Source organism: Balaenoptera borealis (assembly GCF_965194805.1).
Source record: "Balaenoptera borealis genome assembly, chromosome: 20".
Taxonomy (NCBI): Eukaryota; Metazoa; Chordata; class Mammalia; order Artiodactyla; family Balaenopteridae; genus Balaenoptera; species Balaenoptera borealis.
In genome coordinates this window covers 50,445,956-50,468,383 of record NC_138879.1, presented here as the reverse complement: position 1 = coordinate 50,468,383, position 22,428 = coordinate 50,445,956, and the positions used below count along the sequence as shown (strand labels likewise).

The 22,428-nt window shown below is 55.9% G+C and overlaps 1 protein-coding gene across 8 annotated transcripts in view; it reads right to left on the bottom strand.

The window, feature by feature from the left end:
• The window catches only part of PITPNM3 (PITPNM family member 3), a 92,991-nt gene that overhangs the window by 13,188 nt on the left and 57,375 nt on the right, over positions 1 to 22,428 (bottom strand). For 5 of the 8 annotated variants that reach the window (XM_082372195.1, XM_082372193.1, XM_082372191.1 and 2 more), the window contains 10 exons: positions 15,278 to 15,354; positions 14,687 to 14,922; positions 11,611 to 11,800; positions 11,086 to 11,208; positions 10,453 to 10,637; positions 7,880 to 8,052; positions 6,439 to 6,609; positions 4,935 to 5,129; positions 4,229 to 4,383; positions 1,244 to 1,360 (listed from right to left, as the gene is read on the bottom strand). In XM_082372195.1, coding sequence (XP_082228321.1) covers positions 1,244 to 1,360; positions 4,229 to 4,383; positions 4,935 to 5,129; positions 6,439 to 6,609; positions 7,880 to 8,052; positions 10,453 to 10,637; positions 11,086 to 11,208; positions 11,611 to 11,800; positions 14,687 to 14,922; positions 15,278 to 15,354 — 1,622 coding nt within the window. Of the gene's footprint in view, positions 1 to 1,243; positions 1,361 to 4,228; positions 4,384 to 4,934; positions 5,130 to 6,438; positions 6,610 to 7,879; positions 8,053 to 10,452; positions 10,638 to 11,085; positions 11,209 to 11,610; positions 11,801 to 14,686; positions 14,923 to 15,277; positions 15,355 to 16,211; positions 17,408 to 22,428 lie in introns of those variants that run through there. The other 3 variants (XM_082372192.1, XM_082372190.1, XM_082372196.1) reach the window with 2 other exon arrangements.

Sequence of the window (22,428 nt, the reverse complement as noted above, 5' to 3'; positions counted from 1 at the left end):
CACTGGTCCCAGAGCCGGGCTCTGGGGATGCAGAGTGGAACCAGTCATGGACCCTGACCTGGAAACCCTCAGTCAAGTGGGAGATGCAGGCCTGCTTACAAGAATACTGATAAGGGAAGAGCTCATTCATGGAAATGAACACATGGAAAGATGCCATAAAAAGGAATGAAGTACTGACACAAACCACAACGTGGGTGAACCTTGAAAAAGGTGCTCAGTGAAAGAAGCCAGACACAAAGAACCTCATATTGTATGATTCCATTATATGAAATGTCCAGAACAGGCAAATCTATAGAGACAGAAAGTAGATTAGTGGTTGCTTAAGGTTAGGGGTGGGGGTAGGGGGCTGGGGGAGGGGGATGGTAGCTAAAGGGTAAGGGGTTTCTTTTGGAGGTGATGAAAACGATCTAAAATTAACCGTGATGATGGTTGCACACATCTGTGAATATACTAAGATACATTGAATTGCACACTTTAAGTGGGTGAATTGTATAAAATGTGGTTATAGCTCAATAAATATGTTTACCAAAAAAAGAGTTGATTCGTGGATCACTGATCACCTTCTACCATTTAGGACTGTTCTTGGGGTCCATGTCTGATGTTCCCACAGGACTGGAAGTGCCCACCACAGAGGTGGCTGTGCTTGTAAATCCCTGTGCCCCACTGCTTGGCAAAGGGTCTGGGACACAGTGGGCGTTGACGATCACTTGCTAAGTAAATGAATGTATGCTTACTGAACTCCTATTCATACGTCAATACCTTGCAGAGATGATGCTTCTTCAGGGAAACGCTGCACGGCCTGCCCTGACAATCCTTCTCTACATCTTCTTCCTAATCTGCGCCTCCCTCTATATGATGGCAAATGCCACACCAGGCTGTGAGCCCCGTGGTTGTGTGTAGGACTCTTTCGGACCCCTGTGTACATCTACAGAGGCCTGGCGTATAGCAGTCGCTCCATAATTGGCATCTCCTCACCGTCCCCAGTGCCCTGGACCCCCTCCCGAGGTGCTCCTGTGGAGCCAGGCCACGGGGAACCAGCTCCCCCATCTCACCTACTCCCCCCACCCCTCCACTGCAGCCCTGGGGGCCTCGTCTAAGCCTGAATCCCAGCATGTATGAGCACGGAGATCTGAGGAGCAAACCAAAGCCCTTCCCCGCCGTGTGGATGCCCCAGCCCCCGGGGGCAGCCCCACCTCCCGGAGACCACAGCCTCGACCCGTAGGCACCTCCAACAAGCACATACCCGCAGCTTGACCTGGGTCCTCTTACGAAGCCACTTCTCGCGGGGGTTGGTGGGGCTCAGTGCTGCGGGGTCCAAGCCAGCGCTCTCCTTGACGTTCACGCTCTCGTAGCGCATCACCTGATCAGCGGCCCAGCAGGACTCCGGGTCAGGCCATCTGGACCCCTCTCCCTCCTCCCCATGGTGTCAGGTCCTCCCCCAGGTCTCCCCACCTCCCAGCCTGGGACCCTCAGGAGGCCGGGAGCCCCCAGCACCTACCACTCTGCCCACCTGTCCTGAGAGCTGGGGCCAGACCACTGTCTCACAAGTGCTCTGGCCTGGGAGCAGCCTCTGCTCTCGACACCCAAACCTAGCAGCCACCTGCGTCTGTACCCATTCTCTGCCTCCCCCCATTACGGTGGGTGACCCTTATCGAAGGCCGGCTGGAGCCCTGGTCCCACCCAGCCCCACCCACCTCCTCAGGGACACAATGGAGCCAGCTCCCCTCTCACCCCGACATCGCTGGCTAGTCCCTCACTACTGGGTCATTCTCCTTGGCATCTAAATATGCCGTCATAGTGCCTCTCCCTGGGACCCCTCTCAACAACTATCACATGCTCCTGTTCTCCCTGACAGCAAAAGTCCACAGACGACTCGCCCTGCACTGTCTCCACTTCCCCCCTGCCTTCTCCCCTCCCTCACTCCAGGCAGGCTTCCGACCCTGTGTCTCCCCTGAAGCCATTCTTGCCAAGGCCCCGTGACCTCCATCCTGCCCAACTCAGCGGCCCCCTCCCGTCTATCCGCTCTGGTCCTCCTCCGACCTCAAGGGATGTCCTCCTCCGTTTCCTTCGGTGGCTCTTCCTCTCTCCCCAGAGGAGCTCCAGGACCCCTCCCCGAACTTCTCCATCTACAGTAACTCCCTCGGTATCTGTGATATTGTGATTTATAATAAGAAGTATATATTTGGTCTTTGTCCAATTTCTGGCACAAAGCTCCTCAAATCCTTGGAATTTCCTAAGTGAGAGGGACAAAGGTGTCTTTTGTTATGTTAATGAGGTGACTTGAACCGCATCTAAGGATGGGGCTGGTTGCCAGGAGAACCAACCTTGTGAACAGAGGGTTGGAACTTTCAGTCCCACCCCAGCCCCACATCACCACCTCCAGAGAGGGGAGAGGGGCTGGAGGGTGGAGTTCAATCACCGATGGCCAGTGATTTAATCCATCATGTCAATGTAATGAAGCCTCCACACAACCCCAAAAGGATGGGGTTTGGAGATCTTCCAGGTTGGTAAACACATGGGAATTTGGGGACAGTGGTGCCCTCAGAGAGGGCATGGAAGCTCCAGCTCCTTTCCCCATACCCTGGCCTTTGCATCTCTTCCATCTGGCTGCTCCTTTTATAAAATCCTTTTATAATTAACCAGTAATCTAGTAAATAAACTGAGTTCTGTGAGCCACTCTAGCAAATTAACTGAATCCAAGGAGAGGATCTTTGGAACCTCCATTCTATAGCCCGTGGGTCAAAAAACCCAGGTGAGGGACTTCCCTGGTGGTCCAGTGGTAGAGAATCCACCTTCCAATGCAGAGGACGTGGGTTCAATCCCTGGTCGGGGAACTAAGATCCCACATGCTGCGGGGCAACTAAAACCCACGCGCCACAACTACTGAGCTCACACGCCTCAACAAGAGAGCCCATGTGCCGCAAACTACAGAGCCCGTGCGCCACAACTAGAGAGAGAAAAACCTGCATGCCACAACTAGAGAGAAGCCCATGCGCTGCAACGGAGAGCCCACGCGCTGCAACAAAAGGACCCACATGCCTCAATGAAGATCTCATGTGCGCCAACTAAGACCCGACGCAGCCAAAAAAAATAAAGAAAAAAATTTTTCATGATGTTTAAAAAAAAAAAGAGAGAGAGAGAAAAACCCAGGTGATGACCTGAAGATTGACATCTGATGGGGGAGGGGCGGGCAGTTGTAGGGCTGAGCCCTCAACCTGTGGGATCTGACCCTATCTCTAGGTAGATAATGTCAAAACTGAGTGAAATTATAGGACACCCAGCTGAGGTCAGAGACTTGCTTGGTGTGGGGAAAAAACACACACATGGGAATTGGTGTGAGAAGCAGGGTAATCCATCACTGGCTTTAAATGCCATCCAAGCTCTGATGACTCCACATTTTTATCTCCAAGCCAGCTAAGCTCCAGACTCTCCACTCACCTTCTTTCCCAACATCTAACAGGCATCTCATCTTCCCAGGTCCAGACCCATGACTCAGTATCCCCTCCCACCCAGCCCCCCTCTTCCCCAGCCCTAGGGCATGGTGTCACCATAGCTAATCGAGTGGAAACCAGGATTCGAGGGACTCCCCTCCTTCCCTCGCAGCCCGAATGTCAGCAGGTCCTGTCACCACACCTCAAACCCGGCGGCTCCTCGGCACCTCCGCCACCAGCTCCCTAGCCCAAGCCGCCACCTCAAAGTTGGGGTCCCACACTTACCTCATAGCGGGGCCTCACGCTTGCTCTCCTGCCCTCCAAACAGCAGCCACAGGACTTCCTTCTAAAATATCAGTATCTCTCCCTTGCTCAAAACCCTGCAGTGGCTTCTCATTGGACCCAGTATAAAATCTCCCTCTGACCTTGGCCGTGGAGGGTGCATGTGATCCGACCCTCACCTCCCAGCCTCTACCCCCCCAGGCTCTCCCTCAGTCATTGGCCTCTCTCTCCACCTATTTTAGAGATGAGGACCTTGAGACCCACAGGGGAACAGGCATGATGACTCCAGTCTCCAAGTTGAAACATAGGTACATTCTCCTACGTGGTGTCTATTTAATTTTCTAGAAAGTACCACGCCATTGGCCAGAAGCCAGTGTTCCATAGGAAAACCGTTGTCTGTCCAGGTCACCCCACCAATCACCGCGCTTCGGTGCCTTCCCAGCGTCCAACGTGGCCCGCGAGGTCAGCCTCTTCCCCCCAGAAGGATGCGCCCTCCCGAGAAGGGACGGCAGTACCTGTCTGAGGATGAAGGCCACCACGTCCGTGGACTCCCAGTAGCTGGCGTGGAAGAGGTGCGGCAGGGCCACGGCGGGGAAGGCGGTGAGGACGTCGGGGCAGTACAGGGCGTAGTCGATGCGCTTGCTGCCCCACCACTTGGCTGTGACTGCGGCTCCAAGAGGGAGGCAAGGTCAGAGCGGCCTGCCCGGGGCTTTGACCCAAGGGGCAGCGTGGGACCCCGGGGCCCGGATCCAGGGGTGGATGTGCCACTCGGGGCACAAGTTGGGGGCCAGAGCGCTCGGCTCAGAATGAGCTCTGGGAAATGTGCCGCTCCTCCTCCACCTTCGACCACCCCCAGCCCCATCGCATACCCACCCCTCCCCCAGGACGTGTACTGCAAACTGGTCCCCGGGATGGGGGCCTGACCCACGGAGACGGGCACAGACTCAACCCAGGGCTGTTGGTCACAGGGACTCCCAGGGGGAAAACTGAACGTTCGGATTAAGTCGAGGCCTGGCAAGGTCACGGCTCAGTCCACAGTCAGAGGTCAGGGCCCCTGTCCAGGGTCAGAGGTCACAGTTCTCTCTGAGGTCAGAGCTCGGTCTGGATTCCCTTTTCCCCTCCTCCCCCGCCCTCAGCAGCCCCGGCAGTGGGCCAGCGGCCACCCGGAGGAGGGTTCCCCCTCCCGCGGATCCAAGCAAGGCCCGGGAGCCCCTCACTCACTGCGGGAGGTGCCCACGGGGGCCAGGCTGTCCGAGGACTCCGAGCTCTCACTGTGGGAGCTGCCCTGGCTTATCCTCCGCCCCGGGCGCTGGGACCTCGGGGCCCGAGGGGGTGAGGCAGGCGCCTCCAGAAGCGGCGGGCTGCCCCGGGAGCTGCCCTCCAGGAAGAGGGAGCTGTGGGCGTGCAGGGCGTCAGCTGGAGGGGGAATTTCACAGTCAAGGCCGAGTGGTGGGCCTCAGATGAAGCTGCCCGTGTGCGCCAGCCCCGTGCTGGGCGAGAGGCTGGGCGCCCAGGGAGGAGCCAGGCCGGCCTGCTGCCTCACCCGCCCAACGGGCGGCCCGCACCTCTTGCCCCAGGGCCTGACGGGACCCCCTCACCATAGCATGCAGTCAGATTTCACCTCCTCCAAGCCATGGGTTAGGCAGGCACGAGTCAGGGTCCCAGCCATCACGTCCAGCCCCGGTAGAGCTGCCGAGGGCGCGTCTGGGACACTGCCCCAGAAGCACCAGCTGAGGTCACAGGTGGCACACCACCATGTGCTCTTGTATCAGACCCCTCCCTGGGCCACAGAGGATTGTGGCTGAGCTTGGAAATGAAGGGGGCTTCCAGCCTGGGAGCGAGGGCGCCCCCTGGGGGCAGGGGGATGCCCTGAGCAGAGAGTGACACATTTTAAGATGTGGGAAGGTTTTAGAGCCCCTTCTATCTACGGAAACGCCTGACAAAAGAGGACTTTGGAAATTAAGTTTCCTTTGAAATGGGGGCGAGGGGGGTAAATTGGATTTTAATCCTGAACGAGCCACGTGCACAGCAACCCCCGCCCCCAATCTAGCCCAAATCTCTGAACAGGCTTGGCTAAACTTCCTGAACTGTGGTACGGAGCCAAGGCTCTGATCTCCGAGCCCCTGACTGTCCAATAGAGGCCTCGCCTTGACCTCACCCCAGTCCATGCCTGGCTCACCCCACTTAAGCCCTGGAGGCCACTGGCCCTCCCCCAAACCCACCTGCCCTTTCTCCTGCTGTTCCCTCCACCCAGCAGTTCTCTCCAACCCCCATCCTCCAGCTCTTCTCCACCTGTCCAAATGCCTTGGTTGAAGGCCCCCTCTTCCATGAAGCCCTCCAGGGTGACCCACTCCCTGCCCTGCCCCTCCAGAGTCCAGGCTGGGCTCTAGGAATAGCACTCAGCATGGATCACCGGACTTGCAATCAGGTCTGACAACTCAAGTATTATGCTGGTCCTGGCCATGGGAGCTGGTCACGGGGCAGAGCCCAAAGATGCCTCCTGCAGAACAGGTGCTCACACAGGTGGGCTGTTCGGAAGGCAGGTGAGTCAGCTGTCTTCCTGTGCCCCCCCCGCACAGAGCACAGAGACCTTGTTCAGGTGAGTCTAGTCACTCTGACAGCTGACTAGCTTGGAGGGGCTGGACCAGAGAGGGTGGCCCTGGGGCGCCTCCTAGCTGGGGCCCAGCCTCTGGCTCAGCACACTCTTACACCCCCGAGGGCCTACCAAGGAGGAGGGACTGTCCGTCACCCAGCGGGAACCTCTGGTAGCGGGGCACGCTGACGGGCGACACCAGGTGGAACTTGGGCTCCAGCAGTGGTTCAAGCCGGGAGGCAGAGGGGTCTGCGCAGTGGAAAAAGCTGTAGACCTGACTGCAGGCAGGACGTACCTGGAAACCTGGGTGGGGGTGGGGAGTGGGAGGATACATGGGGGAAGCCCCTTGAGCACCTGCTCCCTTGGCCCTAGGAGGCTCCCTTGACTGCAGCTTTGAGTAGCCTACTCCTCTGCTCAAGAACCTGCCGTGGCTCCCTGCTACCAACAGGATCAAAGCCATTAGGTTCAGCTTGGCCTTCAATGCCTTGCCAACCTGCCCCACCTAGAAGCACCGCTGTAGGCGCCCAGCACTACAGCCATGGTGGACGTCGGTGACCCCAGCCAGGCTTGCTGCTTTCCTTTCTCTGTGCTTCTGCTCAAGCTGCCCCTCCTCCTAGCAGGACGCCCTCCACTATTTCCACTGGTCAAACTCCTTTAAATTCTTCTAGCTGTCACTTAGTTGCTCCCTGATCTATGAAGCGGACCTAGGATCTTTCAGTCAGGATCAGCACCCCTTCCTTCAGCCCGCTCAATTCCCAGGTCCAGTAGTAAGTAGACTTAGTTTGCCAGAGCTGACAGAACACTTCTCCCATTGACCAGCAGGTGTCTCCACTGAGGCTTCAGCTCATCAACGTGCCTCCCTGTCCCTCACAGGGCACTGGATGGTCCAGCATACAGGGAGCCCTAGGTTTCCTTAGCAACGTCAAGGGTGGCCGTGGGATTCTGCCTCCTTCCCCGACTTCTAGCAGACCCCCCCCCCACTTCTTATCTGTTCCATAGTGCAGGCTGTTGGTAAGCTTTGGTGCTAAGGAAATTCGAGAATCCCTGATCCATTGTTCTCCGAGGTGCCTCCAGCCTCTTATATACTCAGAGTCATTGCTAAGCCATCTGCTGGTGCAAATCACCTCCGTGTGTACTTTAGAGGAATGGGGAGAAGGCACTGAAGGCTGCAGGGACTGCGAGAGCAAAGGCACTGAGGTGAGCGGGGCATCTGCAGGGGGCAGTAAGACCAACCTCGCTGCAGAGGGCCTGCCTGGGCGCTGGGGATGGAGGGGGTGGGTGCAATAGGGCTTCTCTTCCCTGACAGCATGACAACTGGACAATGGGGGCACAAATCACTCTGGGCCATGTGACAGGGACAGCGAAATCCACCAGGAGCTGCCTCACCTTTGCCCATCTAGGGAAACTGCCCCACTCTCCCTCCCCCCCCACCCCTCCTTCTTCTTCCTCGCCTCTCGCTTCATCTACCCCAACTCCGTGGCCCTCCCCGCCCCCACTCTCCCCAGTTCCAGGCCCTCACACAGTGGCCTAGTGACCCAAAGGCATCTTTGACCCCAGCCCGCGCCACACCCACCATCCAGTCCGGGCAGCACCGTCCTCCGCATGGCCAGGACCAGGCCCAGGGGCGAGCCAAAGAGGAAGAAGTCGGACACCTCAAAATCCAAGCGGCCCAGGCTGACCTCGGGGAGCTGGGGCCCCCCGGCCGCAGGGGGCTCAGCCTCATCCTTCAGCACGCTCGAGTGGATGCTGGCCGAGGGAGGAAGACAGGGGAGCGCAGGTTAGGGGAGGACCAAGCACGGGGAGTGAGCACTTAGCAGAGCAGCCTGAGGTCCGCGGTGCAGCGCCCAGCCCTCCATCTCTGGGGCGGGGCTCAGACCCGGAGTCCACTTGATGGATCACCGACACGAGTTGGCGACCATCTCAGCATCCAACACCAAGGCCTGGCCAACATTTGGGTAAGGCAGCAGTCAGCCAACTTTTCCTGTAAAGGGCCAGATGGTAAATATTTCAGACTTCGGGGGCCATGTGGCCTCCATCACATCTACGTAACTCAACTCTGCCGCGTGGCACACCGGCAGCCACAGGCGCTACTTGAACAAACACGCGTGGCCATGATCCAGTCAAACTTTCTTCACTAAAATGGACTGAGCACCTGAAAACCCAAGCCCCCTGCGCATTGGCAGGTCTGCCCCATCGTACTGGTCTTGTGATGGCCACACGATGAATTCCTGCCCTGTCCAGAAGAGAAGCCCGGCCTGGCCAGACAGCTGGGTGACATCAGTTCTGCCAGGATGAGGGCTTTCATGGTAACTCATGTTCCAGGCAACTCACAGACACAGATGCAAACAGCTTGGTCTTCCCTCCCCTCCAGCCCACAAAGGAAGCTGAGCTTAAAGAGAAAAACATGAGACACACAGAATTCCAGCCGTTCCCATCCCAGGTGCCCGTTGCCCCAAAGACCTCAAGTTGATGTTTAGCCACAGACCCAGAGTGGGCTGCTGAGAATGGGCAGAAAACTGGGGACCTCCCTGACCTTCCAGCTGCATTTAGGTACTGCTCGGGGTTTAAGAAAGTCCAGCGGGATCGCATGATCTATGAATCCATTAGCGGAATGCAAATTCTACTAAAATACTCAAGTTGGAGGAGAAAGGGAATCTTAGAAATAACAATCGAAATAGTGTGTGCCAGTCCCCCATCCCCTGTGGGCGAGGGTCTGGGCAGTTGAATCTGCATCCCCACACGCCCCCCGCCTCTCGCAGTGTGAGCATCTTGCAGTGAGGATGACCACCTGGTGTTTAACAATTCGTGTCTCATGTACAGCGTGGTCCCGAAACACACACCAGCTACGTAACTGCCAGAGAAACAGCCATCTGTCCCTACACCAGAAGGAAGAGCTGGCTTTGTTGGACCAGCTATCGAGAGCCTCCAACTTCACATCACTCTCCAAATTTGGGGCTTCCTTAAAGGATTTTTCAAGGATGAACCAGAAATGGTATGATTTTACCTTGCAACCTGACTTGAAATGTAGCTGCTTTTCTAAAGAATAATCTTTCAGAGGGGCTTTAAATATGATTTGAATATGCGGAGCCTTTGACCTAATAATTCTTCCTCCAAGAATCCATCTGAATGAAATAACCCCTATATATATATATATATAAATATTTATGCACAAAGATGTTTCTGGAGTGCTGTTTATAATTGCAAAGAACTGGAAAAAGCCAAAGTGTCCAGTTACTGGGACTAAGTAAGATGTCATCCATTCACTCAAAAAAATATTTTTAAGAATATTTACCAAGTATTTTTAATTATATGGGGAAAAGACCACAATATAAGAGGGGTTTTTAAAGTAAAACTATAGGCAAAGCATGTAAAAAATATACTGCAAGGAAATACTCCAAAGTCAGCAGTGGTGAGAGGATACATTTTCCAAATGTTGTGATGACCTCCTGCTACTTACCATTTGGGTAGAAAAGAAGGAGGGAGGATGGAAGGAGAGAATTGAGGAGAGAGGGAAGAAGAAAAGAGGCGTTCCTTCCCATTTGGATCTATGTTCAATACCCATTTGAATCCCGAATAAATGTACAGATAATTCATTTAGCCAGTGTCTGTTAACATGCCTCTTCTAGGAAGTTAAAGGGTGGGCAGTTCCATGGAGGGACCCGGCTGGCCTTTGAATGAGAGTGCATTGGGTGCTGGGCACTGGGAGACCAAAATGCTGACCCCAACTCTCCAGTAACTGGCTGTGTGATCCCTGGAAAGTTCCTAACCTCCTTGGCCTCTGCTGCCCCATCTGAGAAATACCAAGAACACAATACTAAGAGATACAAAACACACCTACATCTGTTCTTTCACCAGATTCTTAAGACCATCAGTGAAGTAGGCTGAAGCGCAGCATCTACTCTCTTGGTGAGACCGGCTGCCCCCATCTCTCTGCAAGCTGGGGAGTGGGGCGGGCACAGCGTGCAGAGTCCCGGGTCTGGGCGCAGGGTCCGTGGGGAATGGCCTTGGTCCCAGCATTTCAGTGCTGGTCCCTTCCCCCCACCCCGATGCAAGGGCCGGGGAGTCACGGGACTCCCAGATGACTGTGGGCCGAGGCCCTGTCCGCCTGGGCGCTTTGCTGGAAGGCGGCACAGGGAGCGGTTTTACCTTGAGAGGAAGACGTGATGCTGGGCGACGGCCTCGCGGTCACAGGTGGAGGAGTCGCTCTGTTTCCGTGGCAATGGCCGCTTGGGTTCTTCATCCTCCAGCGCGCTGGGGACATCAATGCTGCTCTTGCTGAGCCGCTTGCTGCTGGCCAGGCTGCACTCCTCCTCCACCACCGCCGGGGTGTCCTTTGGGGCCGAGCAGAGGACAGGAGGACACTGCAGTCACCGGAGACTCTGGGGCCCCGCCTCCTCCCCCAGCACAAATGAACCCCTTTCTCCTACGGTGTGAGAGGCAGTACGTCTTCCAAAAGGGGCATGGGAGCCACAGCACAGTAACGGTGGGATTTCAGGCACAGGGCTGTCCCCCAAGTCCAAAGGGCTCGGCAATCCAGCGGGACTCTGGACAGCCGTCTAGGGACCGGCATGAGCCCTCTCTGGGCTTCAGTTTCTTCACCTGTATTAATAACCTCCCACTACTCTTGCAGGACTGTGATACGATACCTTGTAACGTGGATGTCACAGCACAAACATGAAAAGCTAACACTGCTCCCCCAAGAGAGGCCCTGTTCCCCTGGGGCCGGGGCTGGGGCTCCCAAGGACAGACCCTCCCCCATTCCCACTCTCTGGCCCGCACCTGGGTGCTGCTGACGCTCCCCTTCCGGCTGCTGCTGCCAGGGCTGTCACCTGAGGGCCCCGCGCTGTAGCAGATGGCATCGAAGGCCAGGAGGCCCCCCACACAGTCCCCGATGAGACACACCTGGAGAAGGCAGAGCTGGGACCGCAGGCCTGCCCACTGCCACCCCCCCACTCCACACCCAGCCAGAGCGTGGGTCGCCTGTCCGCGGGGGAACAAGGAGCCTGTCCCAGGGAGGCACTGAGAGTCCCAACAGGGGGATGGGAGGGTCAGCCTGAGGACGGGAAGCAGGCTACAGTCAGGGGTCAGACTTGGGCCACAGATCGGCTTGGGCTGAAAATCAGAACTCAGATGTTGGCCTCAGTTTTTCTATCTGTAAAATGAGGATAAACCCAAAGATCTCAAAAGCCTCTTTGGATCTCAGAAGCTAGGGCTCCAGGGCACCCTGGTCTAGATCCTTCTGGACGACCCCAGCCTCTCTCCAGGCAGGGACCAGGACGGGGAGGCGAGGGCAGGCTGTCCTACCTGCCCACTGAAGCCAATCCCATCGGGGGATTTGAGGAACTCCGTGTACACCTGGTTGGCTCGCTCGATGACGGTGGCAACTGCATCCTGGTACTGCGGGGAGGAGATGGCCAACAGGGGCAGGGCGGCCAGAGGGACGTGGTCCTGGCTGTTGCTGAGACAGCCCTCATCGTGGCTGTAGGGATTCAGGCTGCAGACAGGGGGCCAAGGTAAGCCCAGCCGGGCAAAAGAGAGCACATGCTGGCCAGGAATTGGGCATTCGGCTCGGGGGCTCTTCAGGAGGACCCAGGCAGGAGCCGGACGAGACAAAGCACAGGCAATGGGGTGGGGGTGGAGGGAGGGGCAAGCCTCTGCTGAATCCCCTGTATGTCCATCCCGTGCCAGCCATGATGTGGGCCCTGTGTCTCTTATGACAGCAGTGCTCTCTGCCCTTTTCTGTGTGGCCTCAAAGGACACCCCAGTTATGGAGGAAGCCTCTGGTGTGGATCAGGGTGGGGACATGTCACCATGGCGGACTTCCTGGAGGAGGTGAGGTTTGAACTAGGCCTCAAGAAAGGCTTTAGGGAAGCTAGAAGGGAGGTGATAGGGCGTGCCAGGCATGGGTATCACACATTGGCCACAGCTTGGAGGTGGGCACGCAGCTGCACGCATGATATCGTGTCCATCTTTCTGGGGAGAGGATCCAGAGCCATCAAGGGCTTTGCAGAAAGGTCTGTGACCCCAGAAAGGACTAAGAGAGCCTGTCCTACAGCACCCCCCCCTACCAGTGGATTGATCCTCAGCCGCTGTGTGGGCCCCTCACTTCCTGCCTCCCTCTCTCTGGGCAGCTCAGCCCCATCAGGGACCAGCTCCCAGCTGCCTGTGCCTGCCCGCACCCCACCCGTCCTACCTCTGTCCCCTGGGGCATCGGACCCAGCTGGCCGGGAGGGACAACAGAGGGAGGGACTGTACGTCCCCTCCCCAGAGCCTTCCCCCGTAGTCCAAGCTCAGGTTGACCCAGGGCCCAACAGGGACCTGACAGAAACTGGGGAAGGTGACAGGGCTCAGGGCACCCTGGACAGGAGGCAGGGACCTCATGGTGTGCCAGGCGGGCCCAACAGCCATTCCTCATCTCCAAAAGAAACACAAATTAGAGGAAACAGCCCTCAATTGCAGCCGGAGAGATTTTAATTAGCTGAGAAAGACCTCCTTCCCAGCAGTGATTAGGGGTGATCGATGGCCCGGGTAAGGAGCTGCCTGGGGGAGAGCTAGGCTCCCTCCCGCTGTCCCCTCCAGCGGATGCCGGGCCATTCGTCTTCCTGGAGATCAGGCCTGGGCTGGGTGACCCAGCTCTGGAGGTCAGATGTCCTGGGGGAGAGGGGGTAGGGGTGGGGAGTCCTGAGATTGATGATGAAGGAACACAATTAACTCCGACTATTGGCAGTGACGGACAGAGCCTTCTTTCAGCTCTGCTTCCCAAACCCGCTGCAGAGCAAAAGCCTGGAGGAAGTCAGGATGCAGATTCTAGGGCTCCTCCCCTCTGGACTCAGCCGACCCAGGGGGAGGCCCCACCGCCTAGCAGTTTAACAAAAATCACACCCGGGATCTGGGCCATTAACCAGGCTGGGGAACTACTCTCCTTCCTGACCGAATCTCCTTCCTTCCAACTCTGGTTGGGATCTGCCCAGCCCGTGTCCTGGGAACACGGATAAATCTAGAAGGCAGAGGAGACTTTCCTTTCTCTCTCAGAGGGGAGAACTGAGACCCCCACATACCCTCCCCGTGTTCCCCCTGAAGCAGCCGGACGCTGAGCCCCTCTCCTCAGAGCCACACCTGATCCAGAGCACCCACTCCATCCCCCGGGGGAGCTGGCACCAGGCTGGGGATCCCTCTCCACTCTCCCCAAACCCCACATGGATGGGGGCTCCTCTGCAGAAGCTATGAAAGGGGGTGAGGGGCGAGACCGAGGTGCCACTGGCCTCCCTTTCACCCCAGCTGCAGAAAGTTCCCGGCTCCAGGCTCGAGAGCCAGCCGTTTGCCACACGGGTGCTCAGGGTCTTGTTTGCCTATATCACCGCTGAGCAGCCAGGGCTCCCAGCTGGCTCCAGGCGCCACCTTCAGCTGGTTCAACAGGGCAGGCATCTGGGGAGCCCCTGAGGGAGCCCCCGGGGCCTGGAGCAGTGGGCAGGATCTCCCAAAGCCCCCCAGGTTCTGAGGGCCCCCGGTTTCACTATCTGTCCCGCACTGGTTCCAGGGCAGGTTCGTGAAGAACTAAGCCCTGCAAGCACACTGCCTTATTCCCAGCCAGCAGGGTCCTCTTCTCCTGCCCCGGCCCACTGTCCACCAGCAAGGACAATACCTTCTCTCCTACCAGGACGGTGTCGTGAGTCTCAGCTAATCCCCGTGCCCTGCCACGTGCTTCACACGCACTAGCACACAGAATCCTCACAAAAACTCTAGGAGGTGGTTAATACCATGATCATCCCCATTTTACAGATAAGGAAACACACAGGGAGAGGTTAAACAACTTCCCCCAGGTTACACAACCGGAACTCAAATCCAGGCTGACCGGAGAGCCCACACCCTTAACAGGTTACGCTACTCTCAAAGCACACCCAAAAGTCACCTCCTCCAGGAAGCCTCCCTGGCCCTCTCTCTGAGTGTCCGCAGTGCCCTGTGCCACCTCCATCATAGCACACATCTCTACTGGCTCTTAATTGTGTGGCTCGAGAGTGGGGCTGCCTGAGTTTGACTCCTGGGTCCACGGGCTGCGTAACCCTGGGGACATTGCTTAACCTCTCAATGCCTCAGCTTCCTTGTCTGGGCCAACGAGACCAGGGCCTGTTGAGCACAGGAAGTGGGTCTGAGCGCCACCCAGCCCCGGGCAGAGGAGGATTCGGTGCGCGAGTGTTAATCACTGTGGACTCTAGCTGACCACTTCCCACCGATGATGCTCGTGGTTGATCGGGACCTGACACCCCAGAGAGGCCTAGGCAGGCACCCACCTGCCCACCACGTACCCACGTGGCAGGGGCAGCCCCTCCGCTTCGGCCCCCCACCAACCCCAGCCAGTCCAAACAAGAAGAAAGGGACTCACTTGGAGACGAGTGAGAAAGCCTCAGAGCAGATGGCGGGACAGGGGACGAACTTGATGAGGATGTGGCCCAGGGCTGCGGGGAAGTGGGCGCGCGTGACCTTCTCCAGCACGGAGCTGAAGGTGTGGATGTCGGCCACCTTGCAGGATGGGTCCCCCGAGCCCGTGTCCAGGATGTTCCCCCCATGCAGCACCAGCAGGAGGACGTGCGTCTTGCAGGAGCGCTGCAGGCAGCCTTCCTAAGAGGGACATCAGTCAGGATAGAGAGAGACAGGCAGTGGGGAGGTGGGGGCAGCGGGCACACAGAGAATCACACACACACAGGGGGACTCTGACGGCGCCTCCTGTGCATTCAGAGTGAGGGGCACAGGCTGCCAGGAGGGCAAGCCCCTCCGTGTTGGGGTGGGAAGAGTCCCAAGAGACTCTTTTTGTTCATACGGGACCCAGAAGCCCAGAGAAGGACAGGGACCAGCACGACGTCACACAGCAAGTCAGATGAAGAGCTGAGTGAAAACTGGGTGGCCTGTCTACCAGCTCGGGGCTCTTCCTGACATCCTGACCACAGAGGTGGCCCAGACACCCTCAGAAACCCACCTCATTGTCTTCGTGGATCTCGATGCTTCCCTGGGCTGGGAACCTCTGTCTTCTCAAGGAAACCCGGTACAGTTCTCCTGTGGGGGGGACAGAGGACTCAGCATCTCCAGGCCTCCCTCACGGTGACTGGATGTTCCCTGGGCCCAGCTGGCATGAGGCCTGGGCTCCCAGGTGAGCTGGAATGACAGCGTCCCCAGCTCGGGAGGGTCACGCTGCCCAGCCCCTGCCGCCGACAGATACACAACCTGAAACCTTTCTCCTCCTGAGGAAAGGGAGGCCGGGGACTTCCCTGGTGGTGCAGTGGTCAAGAATCTGCCTCCCAATGCAGGGGACACAGGTTCGAGCCCTGGTCCGGGAAGATCCCACATGTCACAGAGCAACTAAGCCCGTGCGCCACAACTACTGAGCCTGCGTGCTGCAACTACTGAAGCCCGCGCACATAGAGCCCGTGCTCCACAACAAGAGAAGCCACCGCAATGAGAAGCCCACGCACCCCTATGAAGAGTAGCCCCTGCTCGCCGCAACTAGAGAAAGCCCGCGCGCAGCAACGAAGACCCAACGCAGCCAAAAATAAATAAATTTATTTAAAAAAAAAAAAAAAAGGAAGAAAAAGAAAGGGAAGCCGGCAGTGTGAGGCCATCATGGATGCTGTCTGTCCCTGAGGCCAGGAGGGGTGTCCCAGAAAGGAACTATTCTGCTCTTCCTCACCAGTAATGAGAGAGCAACAGGACAAATGCCATCTGGTGACTACCAGTTACGGAGGGAAATTGGGCCAAGCATCCCTCTGAAAACAACCAGAGGAGCTGGGTAAAGTATTTTTTAAAAGATCTGTTTGAAGCTCTCGGAGTGACAGCAAGGCCTTAAATTATGGGACCCCGGTCCAGGGAAGGTGGATCCTCCGAGAGGCAAGGCCAGCATCCAGGAGCACACTCACCGTCACACACGAGATTTGGGGTGAAGCCAGCCACTGCCAGGAATGCTTTTCTTGCTTCTCTCGGCTGCCATGTCCTCCTCCAGGAAGCGCTCCTCGGCATCCAGCCCTGGCTGAGCTCTCATTCCTCTAACATGTAAACTACAGCCGTGGACCAAATCTGGCCCGCCGTCTGTTTTTGTAAATAAAGTTTTATTGGGACACAACTGACTTTTTCATTTATGTATTGTCTATGGCTGCTTTTGTGCCACAGCAGCAGAGTTAAGTAATTGCCACAGAGTTCTTACAGCTGGCAAAGCCGAAACTATGGACTATCTGTCTCCTTACAGAACAGTTTATCTGATCTAACACCCGCATTTCTGAATGTCACTGCACTGGACTCTCCGGTGGAGGGGCGCCTCCAAGACATCCAACGGCCCCCTCAAGGCCCACCCGGTGATTCCAGCCACACTGAGGAATCCTCACCACCTCTTCTTTCTCCCCATGAGAAGGATACTATTTTCTCTGTGTTGCTGAACCACAAAGCTAGACTGTGAACCACTTGTTTGCCTTCAAGCGGTTCATCTCTAAAGCAGCCGGTTCTAGACAGGATGGCCCTTTCTCCTTCCCACTCCACCCCACCCCCTTCCATGAGCCTGCAGCACCCACTAGGAGTCACATCTGGGGAGGGGCCTTCCCAGGGGCTTTACAGGCAACCCTGCGGTAGGGTAGGCATGGGTGAGAGCCCTGGCCAACGTGTTTCTAAGTCAACATCTTCTCAGCCACTACTGGCCCCAGGGGAGGGTGCGTGCAAAGAATTCCAAGTGAGAAGCTTTTCTCAGTCAGCAAGTGCCTTTCTGAAATATTCTGTCCTCACAGACACAACCCTGGTCTAAGGGTAACTGCTTTATGAGCTCGGAGCTGCTGCCCACACAGACAGGAAATCGTTTCCCAAATGATGGAGAGGTTTGGCTTGGAGGAGGACGAGAAAAAACTTGTTTTGAGGCCGGACTCTGCCCTGCACTTACTAAGACTCCTTCAGTGGCTCAGACTCTTCTGCCTTAATTCGAACATCCTGTAGACCTTGCCCTGGGCTTGGCTAGAAGAGGTCTGGGCCCTGCTTTCAGGACAGGATTATGCTAAAGACACCAGTAAATGGCTCAGTTTTATTGAGCACTTATTACATCCAAGGCACAATGAGCTTTACAGGTACCATCTCATCTAGTCCCCACAGTTATCCTCTGAGCTGTGGTACTCTTATTATTAGCCCCATTTGACAGATGAGAAAACTGAGGCTCAAACAACCAAGGTCACTTGCCCCAAACCGCACAACTAATAAGACTGAGGGAGCTGCCCCACACTCAGCAGAAGACGATGCTTGACAAAGTGACTCCCCTCCCATCCCCCTGATCTCCACAGCTTCCCAGTGAGGTAGACACGACAATCCCCATTCTGCAGGAGAAAAAAACAGGAGCACAAATTGATGTGACACCCTGAAGACTAAAGCCCCCGAGACTTCTTCCCACCGCACGTGAAAGTTCGCTAGTAGGAAACCCCGAGAGTGTCCAGGAGGGAAGCTGAGTGTTGCTTCCCCAGGATGAAGCAACCATACTTCGTGATGTGTGCAGCTCTGGGGCAGCTGGACCAGGAGGAACCAGGAGCTGGGCAGAGCTGAGGTCATGGGCGGGGAGCCTGGGAGACCCCTCACTTCTGGGGCTGGGAGAAACCTAGTTGGGACCATGGACTTTGGAGCCAGAATGCCTGAGTACAAATCTACGCTCTTACCAGCTGTGTGCCCTGTGTCTCAGTTTCCTCATCTGGAATATGGGCATAATAATAGTAGCTACCTCACAGAGTGGTGATGAGGATAAATGAGCCCATATATACAAAGTGCTTAGGACAGGGCCTGGAACATGGTAAGTGCTATATGTGTTAGTAGTTTATTATTATTATTATTATTACTATTATCCAGGGTGCATCGGGGGGCACGGAGCCAGGGCCACAGCTGACACAATGGGGCCGGAGGCTGATGGGGACATCACCGCCTCCACACTCCTGCCCTGCCCCCAAGTCCCTCCCTAAGCCCTGGCAGCCTCCCCAGCCTCACTGGGCTGGATGTCTGCTTGCAGTGTGATTACAGAATTAAATGCTGTGATTGCCACAAATTACCATAGCGAGGCTATAAATAAGTCGCAGGGAAGACATGATGGTCCTGCCATCTCCTGGGCACCATGTCCTCCAGCAGGTGGGGACTGTATCCTGCACCCTCAGTGATTACACAGACTGAGAGCACCCGCATCCTTGATCTTCCCGTGGCCAGCTCCCTTGGGGCCCACGTGATGCCCTGGGCATCAAATCCGCGCTGCGTCCTGGCCACAAATGATGCTGAGGCAGCTCCAGGCTCAGTGGAGATGGGAGACCAGCAGGGCTGTCCTCAGCATGGCTCACGCCTTCCCTAGCCAAGGGGAAGAGTCCGGCCTCCCATGCTGTTTGAAGACGGAGACTTGCTTCCTTTTAATGCACAAAAGCCAGAAATGCTTTGCTCTGGAAGATGGAGGAGGGGAGACCTCGCCTGCCAGATCTGGATTCTGGCCCCTTGAGAGCTGACCAACAGGACCAGAGTTTCCCCATCTTCAGTCTTAGAAGAGGTCTCTGTAGACCAACAGAAAGGCAGCCTAGAACCCATCTGCCAGTACCTTGCCCACAAGGGTTCTGCTCTTCTAAGAACCAGACATTTCCACCACAATGATTGAGGCCACTGGCTCTGACTCACCCACAAGACAAAACTCTCTCACTCTTCCATGCCTTTGCTCATGCTGAGCCCTCTGCCTGGGAAGCCCTTCCTCCCTCTGCAGACCAGCAAACTCCTACCTAACCTACGAACCTGCTCAATTGTCACCACCTCTGGAAAGCTTTCTCAGATCTACTCAGGCAGAGATGGTTATCTCACAGCGTGCCTGGCTGGGCCTGGCTTGCTGCCGTGAGATTACTTGTCTAATTTCCTCATCAGACTGTGGACCCCATGAGAGCAAGGCTTACCAGTCAGTGGTCAGGACCTAGCATGACATTTCTGTGAAAACCTATTGCAAGTGAAGATCCCAGGGTACACGTGACCTATGAGACATCTCTATGCCGTCAAACCCCCAGGAGAAATTGGGACCAGGGGAGCATCGTCCACCACGAGGCACATTTCTTGAAAGTCCCCAGGGAAAGTGGTATCAGGGAACCTGTGGGAATTCTAGAGCATCCTGGCCGGGGCCTTATCACTCTGCCCCTAGAGGCTTCCCCAGAGCCTCTGGTGACAAGAACTGCTGGCAGGGGTTCCTGGGTGGTGAGGAGCCGCATTCCAGGGGCCCCAGGACCTCATACCAGGCTGCCTGTTTCTTCCCACTTCCTGTTCATTTCTGTTTGCATGGCGCTATTCAGGCTGGGTCCCTGCCGTGCCCAGATCTGGGGCGGGGTGAGACCACAACTGTTTTTGTGACAATGTTTTGTGACAAGCTCTGAGGCAGGCCAGCTACTGCAACGCCTGCTCCCAGCACCCCTGCCAGCCCTGGCACCAGGACACCCAGCTCACCGTGCCTCCTCCTGCCGGCTGAAGAATAGAGGCTATTTTTGCTTAATCACATCCTTGGAAAGGCGCAAATCATGATCATCCCTTCTAATTACCGATGTGCTACACTCCTCTCAAGACAAAAGCCAAGGTCGTCACCCACGCACTCGGCACCCTAAGCAAAGCATCACCCAGTTTGGCCAAAGACTCCATCTCCCTTGCCATCCGCCACTGGGACCCACAAGGAGTGGATGCTGGGGGTGCCCCCGGGCTAAAGCTGACCCCTCAATTTTACCCTCCATTCTACCAGCCCTGGCAGTCGCCCCACCTCTCTTAGTCACTCCTGGGGTCAACTGAGCAGAGCTGGGCCCAGCTTGAGGCCACATGGCACGTCCTGAGACGTAGCTGCAGAAGTATCTAATCCTTTAGAGCACATGGAAGCACATGCATGGGCAAACACACACACACGTGTGTGTCTGCATAAGCCCAATGGCTTGGCTATCTTGCTCTGATGTGAGATGCACGGCATATACCTAGAAATGTCTGGGAAGATCTAGAGCTTCATTCAGCTGCAAGCAGGAGGCTCAGATCACGGCCCCAATCCCCCAGGTAGACGCCCATGGAGAAGGACACATACACGGGAGACAGGCATGGACAGAGTCCTGGGATGGGAAATGAGTACCCTAGTCAGAGGGTGACCTCGGGCACTCTCCCCACGACCGCAAAATGAGGGGGTCAGACCTCATTCCCTCTTAGGAAGTCAGGCAGTCGGAGATTCCATGAGTCCAAGCATGCTGTGTGAGTTCAAGCCTCCATGCCCAGCAGAATTAGACTCTTAGACCTAATGGGACCTGCAGGCATGATGGGTGAGTTGCTTTGAGGGATGCCAGAGGGAGGAAGAGGAACCAAGAGATGGCAGGTGGCAAATGTCACCTGGATTTTCAAAGTGGTTGATTCTATCTAGGGAGCTTCATGTCAATTTCCAGGCAAGCCCTGTTGCAAATTAACAAACAAGTGTTTGGGGACCCTTAGAAAAGGAAGCAATGGGCCCCCAGAGACCTGATAGGCTCACTCGGACATCTCTGGCCAACCCCACTTCATTGCTTGTTGGGTAGGGTCACTGGGCTGGGAGCCCAAGGTAGCGCCAAGGGCTTAGGGCATCTGGGGAGGAGGGGACACTGGCAGAAAGACAAACCAGGTTGGAACCCACAGCTCTCATAGCGGCTCAAGGAGTGCAGGTTCATGAATGGGGCCACGATGCGAATGGGGCACTGTGAAGCAAGGGAAAGAATGGGCCCGCGCTGTATGGTTTTAAAACTTTTTTAAAATGGTGAAATCTTTTGCCCAGTGAAATTTTCCTTAGAAACCCAATTTGCAGAACAGGTGAAAGTGGACGGCTCTGACTGAAAAAGGTTGGGGGGCCCAGAGCCCCGCTTCCTTACTCCCCCCAACCCTTGACCTAGGCAGCCACTGAGGGCTCCAGAGAACAATTAAAAAGTCACCAACTTTGTTCACCAGCCAGACTCCAGGCCACCCTCCTCCACGGTGCTCCAGCCCCTGGCTTTATGCAAAAACAGCAGTCTAGGTGGAGGGGTGGGAGGATGGGTTGGAGGCCTGATATTGGAAGAAAGCACACCAAAATGTTTATAAGTGGTTTTCTCTGGATGGTGGAACAATGGGTGATTTTTTTTAACTTTCTGCTTTTCTCTATTTTCCAATTTTTCTCTAGCAAACTCATATTTCTTTTAGTTTACAACTATTTATGAATACATCGATTGAATGCACTACAGGCTTGTGTCATGTTTACGATAAGAACATTTTCAACAAGCTACTACCCCTTACTCTGCTAAATGCAAACACCACAGACAAAACAAAGTGAAATGCCCTGCCTTCTGGGAGCTGACAGCAAATGAGGGAATGCAAAAGGAAATGACATGCTTATGGAAGGAAAGAACGAATGTGAAACACAAAGAGTGAATCACCATCCTGCATTTGGGTTAAAAATCCAACTTGACATGACTTGCCAATTCCTCCTCCATTGGTTATTGCCCAAACTTGTGTCAGGGCTGGAAGTACCAAGATGAATCAGATATATAGCAGGTGCCTTCAAGGATCTCTCAAGCCCCTAGGGTCACATGACCAAGGCCTATGTCATGTGACCCAGCCCGGTCACATGACCAAAGGCTGCAAACAGCCTGAGCCAGGGTAATGGGACCCCCAAAGGTAGTCAGCCTCTGAGGTGCACACACTAGAGACTATGGAATGAGGAGGGGACGTCCCCGTCCTGCTCCCTGCAGCTCAGGTCACTTTGAGGGCACATCTGGAGCCCAATAACTGGGCAGGAAAGCTGTGGAAGGGGGCCCAGCCTGGGGAAGAGCAGGCTCTATGGGACATTTGCTGCCTGCAAATCCCAGCCGAGCTGTGTTTGGGTCACAGGAGCAGAAGACAGAGTCGGGATGAATGGGGGCGCGGATAGTTTCTGAAGAGTTCTGAATTTCAGCACAACTAAGGAAATGTTTACAATAGTACAAGAGTGACCCGTGCTGGCCCAGTGGCAGGGCGTTCTCTCCCCTTCAGGAGGTTGTACAAGCAAGGAGTGTAAGTGGTCACTTGGCAGCGTTGCTGGCAGGGGATGTTCATCCAGGGCTGGGGGATCTAGAGGCCGAGGCCCCTCCTATGAATCCTTAA